This window comes from Gracilinanus agilis, chromosome 4, assembly GCF_016433145.1.
Source record: "Gracilinanus agilis isolate LMUSP501 chromosome 4, AgileGrace, whole genome shotgun sequence".
Classification (NCBI taxonomy): domain Eukaryota; kingdom Metazoa; phylum Chordata; class Mammalia; order Didelphimorphia; family Didelphidae; genus Gracilinanus; species Gracilinanus agilis.
The window spans coordinates 490,506,036-490,512,911 of record NC_058133.1 but is presented as its reverse complement, the minus strand read 5'-3'; the positions used below and the strand labels follow the sequence as shown (position 1 = coordinate 490,512,911).

The following is a 6,876-nucleotide window of genomic DNA, read 5'->3' as shown; positions in this document are numbered from 1 at the left end:
AGGCAATGGGGGTGACGTGACTTGCCCAGGGTCACACAGCTAGGAAATGTCTGAGGTCAGATTTGAACCCAAGACCTCCCACATCCAGGCCTATCCACTAAGCCACCTAGCTGCCCCAAAAGCCACTCCTACTTTTGGACATCTCTCTGAACCTCCGGCTTCATTTGGCCTTTCTGCAGTCTCTGCCCTTTGCTACTGGTTCTACCCCAAGGGCCAAACAGAACACAGCTGACCCCTCTTCTACCCGACCATCCTTTAAATACTTCTGGGCAGCTTTAAGAGAGAGAGGCCGATACCCATTTTAGTTCCATTCAGGCGATGACTAATTCACGCTCATGGCGCCTTCTCCAGGGCTTACACGGATCTGATGGAAGCCCAGACCCTGGAGGTTTGCCGCCAGGCTCGGAACAGAGGCAAAACAGGCCCTTTCAGAGGTTGACTTGACCACCTTTATTGCAGAGCGCGTGTGGGGAAGTGAGGGGTCAGCCCGCAGCCCGCAGCCCCCGCCGCCCAGGGTGTCCTCGGGGCTCCGGTCACTCACGGGCCCCTGGGGTCCAAGACTTTGCCCACAAAGAGCAGGGCCCCCGTGTCCGTGTCCCGGAGGACAAAGATGAAAGGCTTGTTGAGGTGGTAGTCCAGGGGGAAGGTGAGGCGAGCAGGCTGGAGGCTCGGGCTCGGAGCCGTTCCTGCCCCGTCCTCGTTCCATTCGAAGGCCGCCCTGTGTTCCACCTGAGTGACTTTGATCGCTTTGCCGGTGATCTTGCTGAAGTCCGGGGAGTCGAACAGGGACTGGAGTTCTGAAGAGAGGAGAGGCGGCCATGAGAACCCCACTTGTCCCAAGAGCCCCAGAAGGGCTGGGAGGAACCCTCGAGGTCATCTAGTCCAGCCCTTCTCTAGGCCCAGAGAGCAAGAAGGAAGCATCCTAGCGTGCAGCCAATTCTGAATCTGAGTCTGGACTTTGAACCCGTGTGGCAAGTCCCTTCTCCCTCCCGGCCTCCCTTTCTCATTTGTGAAGGGAAAGGCTGCATTAAGTGCCCTTGAGTGCCCCTTCTAACTAAATCTCTGGTCCCGGGCCAGAAACAGGATTCGAACCAAGAGCCTCCGATTCCAAATCTGGCTTCTTTTCACTGAATCTCGGGTCCCCACAAGGGGCCTTCAGGACTTAGAGAAGAAGGACCTGAGACGTCACCTCGGCTAACTTTCATTTTACAAAGAGGAAATGGGCCCAGAGAGACGCGTGTGGCCCAAATCACATCACAGGACTACTAACGAGAGCGGCCATTTATCTAGTACTTCAAGGTTTGCAAAATGTGCTCTGCCTCATTTCACTTGTTGTTGTCTGTTCAGTCGTGGCCCGCTCTTCATGCTCCCACTTGGGGTTTTCTTGGCAGAGGTCCTAGCGTGGTTTGACATTTCCTTCTTGAGCTCATTTGACAGAGGAGGAAACTGAGGCAAACAGGGCAAAGTGACTTGCCCAGGGTCACACAGCTAGTGAATATCTGAGGTCAGTTTTCATTTGTATTTTGCAACCCCCTGGGAGGCAGCTGCTATTATTGCTCCCTCTGCCTAGATGAGGAAACTGAGGCTAGGAGATGTTTAGTGACTTAAAAAGCAGATCCAAAGGGCAGCAGGGTAGCCCAGGGGCTAGAGATGGGAGGTCCTGCGTTCTAGCTGTGAGACCCTGAACAAGTCACTTCACCCCATGGCCTAGCCCTTACTGCTCTCCTGCCTCATTGATTCTAAGAGTTATCAAATGGCGTTCAGGAGCCGAGCCCAAGGACGAGGGAGGTCCCCGAGTCCTGCGCTCTGCGGGTGCCCCGTGGCCACTTACTCAGCTGCTTCACAGGCTGCGTGACTTCGCCATCAAAGCTCAGCCGGACCTTGGGCACGGCCAGCACCGCCTGGATGGTCTTCAGCTCTCTGTCGATGTCGTGGACAAACTCGGAGGTGAGGCTCTCCTCGATCTGGGTCAGGTTCTGGGTCACTTTCACGGGCAGGAAGAAGATGATGGACATGCTCCCGCTCAAGGGCAGCTGGGCGATCTGAGGCACAGAGGAGGCGCTCCTCAGTTAGAGCTCACGGGAGTCACGGACACGCGTGCCCACGCACACGTAGGCACACGCACACACACACACACACACACAGCTGCCATGACTTCTGGAACTTAGGCAGGGATCGTCCCTTTTGTCACTCCCACTCATCAGAGTCAGCCTGACGATTCCCCAAAGCCATTCTCCGTGGGAGATGGCATGATAGTCCATCTACACGTATCCATCTCTGTGGGACTGTGGGCCAGTCACGTTGTTAAGTGCTGGGGATGCAAAAAAAAGGCAAAAGGGGCAGCTAGGTGGCTCAGAGATGGGAAGTCCTGGGTTCAAATGTGACCTCAGACATTGCCTAGCCCGGGCCTGGGCAAACTAGGTCCTGCGGGCCAGATGCAGCCCCCTGAAATGCTCTATCAGGACATTATTCCTAACCTGACGAATACAAGGAGTAGGATACAGTACAATGAAACTTGGAAAGAGTTGCCTTAGAAACAGACTGACAGAGAAGCATTTCCTTTCCTTTGGCCCCTCTAAAACGCTGCCCATCGCTGGCCTCGCCCTTACCACTCCTCTGCCTGGGAACCAGGATACTGTGTTGAGAAGACAGAAGGTGAGAGTTTTAAAAAGGCAAAAGACTGTTCCTGCCCTCGGGGAGCTCCTAGTCTAATGGAGGAGATGACTACAAACAGCTACGTCCCAACAAAGCACAGACAGAATAAACTGGAGACCAGCAGAGGGGCAGATGCTGGTGTGGAGCCAGCCTTGGTTCGATTCCCAGTTCTGCCGCTAGGAGACCTTGGAACGGGTCCCCTCTGACCTGGGAGGCTCCCTCCGGCTCTAAAATCTGTGACTTAACTCTGAGCCTGCGATTCCTTCTGCACAGACCCCTGAACCCCTTTCCCCGGCTGGTGCCACCGAGAAGTCTGGTTTTTCTTGGGGGAACAAGAAGTGAAATGGCCAACCGCTTCCTTACCACAAGCTGAAATGGGTACCTGGAAAGCAATTCTCCACTCAGACGACAGCGGTCCGGGGCTGCTGGGGTTGGATTCCCAGCTCTCGTCTCCCCCAAGGCCAAGCAGGCTAATTTAGGGTCAAACGCCAGCTGCCCCTTCTCACATCTAAAGACCTTCCTGGACACTCACCCCTCATTCAGCCTCATCCCATCAAAGTGCTCCGCTTGCTCTTTCCCCACGTGCTCCTCGCCAGGCTGGCCCCCGAGCCCGGCCTTCTCTCCTCCCCTGGCCTCACGGAACCTCGATGCCCTTCAGGGCCCAGCTCCAACGCCAGCTCCTACAGAAGGGCCTCCCCTGCTTCCCTTGCATTGGCTCTCCATCTCGTATTGGCCTTTGCACATATACGTCGCCTTCCTTAAGGGCAGGCAGCATCCTGTAGCCTCAGAACCTAGACGTGTCCCGCGGCCCTTAATCCGTACATGTAGATTCCCTAGAAGGCAGCACAGGGCACCGGCTAAGTCCCCGGGCCTGTCCTCCGCATCACAAGAGCTCCAGCTGCCTCGGCCCTTCTTTGCACGCGCCCCTGGGTGATCCCTCCCACTGGTGTGGGATCCTCTGGGGGCCTCTCCCTCTGTATGGATGGGGGGAAGCTTTCTAATGAAATGCCTTTTGCTTTCAGTGAATGTGCCCTCCAGTTGCCCTGGTCTATGAAAATACTTCACCCCAGGGCTCCTGTGCTTTGTTTTTTTCTTTTTAAAACTCTCACCTTCCATCTTGGAATCAATACTGTATATTGGCCCCAAGGCAGAAGAGTGGTAAGGGTGGGCAATGGGGGTCAAGTGACTTGCCCAGGGTCACCCAGCTGGGAAGTGTCTGAGGCCAGATTTGAACCCAGGACCTCCCGTCTCTAGGCCTGGCTCTCCATCCACTGAGCTACCCAGCTGCCCCCTGTGAAGAGTTTTGAAAGAGGGAAGGAATGAGGGTCCGACTGGGTAACTGGAGCTCAGACCTCTAAGTCCTCTAGAGGAATCCTGTTTGCCCCATGAGGTGTTGGATCAGAGCGCCAGGAAGAGAATCCCCAAAGGTGAAGGCCTGCAGGGAAGCCCTGGAGCAGCTGGGGTGCTCCTGTGGATGGGGAAATGGTCATTTTCCTTGCAGGAGGTGGGAAGGTAGCGGAATCGTTGTGCCTCAGCCTTTTGGTTGTCATTGGAAGGGCAGGATGGGGTCTGCAGGAGCTCTTTCCTGCCCTCAGCCTTGGAGTCAGGCTCAGAGAGGCTCAAAATGACTTTCTGGCCCTGCAGCGTTTGGTTCACACATCAAACATACTCGCTCCACCCGGGACGACCCATTCCGGAGCAGGCTGCAATGGGGGCCTTGCCAGCATGGGACTGGCCAGCCTCCACACACCAAGTGGTCTCTCTCTGCCTTCCCCAACCCAACCCAACCTCCCCCCCAGACAGACCTTGCAGTTGAGGTCAGAGTCCAGGCCGTAGCGAAGGATGGCCCTGGGGTCTGACATCATGGGGACCCTGACGGTCCTGCCTTCATCCAGGTGGAAATCCTGAAGGGAAGTCTTTCGGGAGTCAAACTTGGTCACCCACTGCCCTGGAAAGAGACACGAGACGGGGCTTTCAGCGGAGCAAGAAGAGCGGCACCTCGGGGTGTCAGACTAACTAAAGCAGTGGGTTCATCCTAGGCCTTAAGAAAACAAGGCTGTTGGAAATTGTCCCAGTTAAAGAAAACTTCAGCAAAAAAAAAATAAATAAATAAAAGATAGTAAACAGAATCCTTGCAAAACTGTGCAGCCCTGGAACATGTGGGCCAAAGCAGCTCATATAGGACATGAGAAACCCTTTTTTTAAGGAGCATTAGAAATAAAGAAGCTAACTTAACATTTTTATGTAAAAAAGAGCTAACCTGGAAAGACTATTGAATTCGATCCCTAAATTTTCTTTTTTTTTTTTTTAAGCCCTCACCTTCCATCTTAGAATCAATACTGCATATTGGTTCTAACAAAGAAGAGCGGTAAGGGCTAGGCAATAGGGGATTAAGTGACTTGACCAGGGTCACCCAGCTAAGAAGTGCCTGAAGCCAGCTTTGAACCCAGGACTTCCCATCTTTGAGCCTGACTCTAAATCCACTGAGCGGCCCAAGTGCCCCCCCACTCCAATTCCTTCATTTTCTGGATGAGAGAATGTTGGCTGGAAGAGATTATTAAGTGGTCTGCCCATATCGGGACAAGTTGGAAGTGTCAGAAAGAGGAAGCAATCCCAGGACTGGAGAAGTCAGTGGTCCTCCTGTACCACCTTGCCTTTCCTCTAATACATATTTCTGTGGTAGTCTGGGAGGAGAGGAGATAGGCAGGAAAGTCTTTGGTTTCCCCCTTTTTGGGGGGTGGGAGAGGGTAGAGAACCCTTTTATAAAACTAGTCTACAGGCATGAGCATTTTGAATGATGGGGTTTTAGAACCTGAAGGGACTCGGACGTCATCCTCACATCCAAAGTAGGGTAGTGCTTGGACCCCTCGACCAGAAGTCAGGAAGACGCAGGCCTGAATTCCACCACAGATACTTACTTAGACACGTCATTCTCTCTGGGCTTCAGATTCCTTGCTGGTCAAAAGGGGGGGCACTAGAGGGCAGCAAGGTGGCTCAGTGGATTGAGAGCCAAGCTTAGTGTTGGGGGGGTCCTGGATTCAAATGTGACCTGAGACACTTCGTAGCTATTATGGCCCTGGGCAAGTCACTTAATCCTGCTTGCCTCCGTTTCCTCATCTACCAAATGAGCTGGAGAAGGAAATAGCAAAATGCTCCACTATCTTTGCCAAGAAAACCCCAAATGGGATCCCAAAGTCAGACATGACTGAAACAAACTCAACAACGATAAAAGAATGCTTGTTGGCTTAAATGGACTCTATTACTGAAGCTCAGAGAGGGGGAATCAATTAGTCAATAAATATGTGTTAAGTCCCTACTAGGTGCCAGGCACTATATTTAACACAAGGCTACACAGTAGGGCAAAAGGTGGTCCCTGCCTTCAAGGATCTCACAGTCAAATGGGGAGACAGTGTGGAAACAGCAATGGGCCAACGTGATGGGTACAGGATAAACAGGAAATAATGGAGGGAGGGCACCAGGAGAGGCTGGCACCAGCTTCTAGTCCAAGCCCAAAGAGCCATGCCCTCAGTCAAATAACCAATGACTAGGAATGCTGGGAGGAGAACCTCAGCACCAATTTGCTTTGAAATGCTAATCCTGCATCTCCCACTCACTGCTCCCAGGCCTCCAAGGAATCTGGAACTAATATGCATTCCACAGAGTCAGTGCTTGAAGCAAGGGCGCCATCCAGCTGCTTCTTAGAGCCTCCTGGAACAAGCCCTGCTCCTCACTGGCACAGGGACAGCAGCCCAGAACACCCAGAATCCTTGCCAGCCACATGGCATCCCGGCCCACTTAAAGCCTGGACCCGGATGGCTCGCCCCTAACCCTCACCCACAAGAAAAGACTCAACCGGAACTTTCAGGTGGTCTAGGGCAGCTTTTGCCCAAGACTATTGGGACATGCCTGAAGGCATTTCCTGTGCCCACTACCACTGGTTGGCAGGAAGGCTGGTAACATCTCTCCCTGATAAATATAGAGATATATGTATATATGAGGAGGGTGGAGAAGAAAGAGAGGGAAGATGGGGGGTGGGGGAAGGGAGAAAGAGAGGGAGAGGAGAGAAGGGGGGAGAGAAAGAAGAGGGAGAGGGAAAGAGAGAGGTAGAAAGAGACAGAGAAGGGAGGAAAGGGAGGGGGGAAAGAAAGAGGAGGGAGAGGGAAAGAGAAAGGAGAGGTAGAAAGAGACAGGAAAAGGAGGGGAGAGGGAAAGAGAAAGGAG

General features: G+C 53.3%; 1 protein-coding gene across 1 annotated transcript in view; it reads right to left on the bottom strand.

Annotated features, from left to right (window-relative positions):
• Positions 1-426: 426 nt before the first annotated feature.
• SERPINF1 (serpin family F member 1) overlaps positions 427-6,876 on the bottom strand; it is a 24,305-nt gene continuing 17,855 nt past the window's right edge. The window contains exons 6-8 of the mRNA XM_044676334.1: positions 4,461-4,603; positions 1,832-2,042; positions 427-797 (exon numbers count right to left, since the gene is read on the bottom strand). Coding sequence (XP_044532269.1) covers positions 538-797; positions 1,832-2,042; positions 4,461-4,603 — 614 coding nt within the window. The 3' untranslated portion in view covers positions 427-537. The remainder of the gene's footprint in view (positions 798-1,831; positions 2,043-4,460; positions 4,604-6,876) is intronic.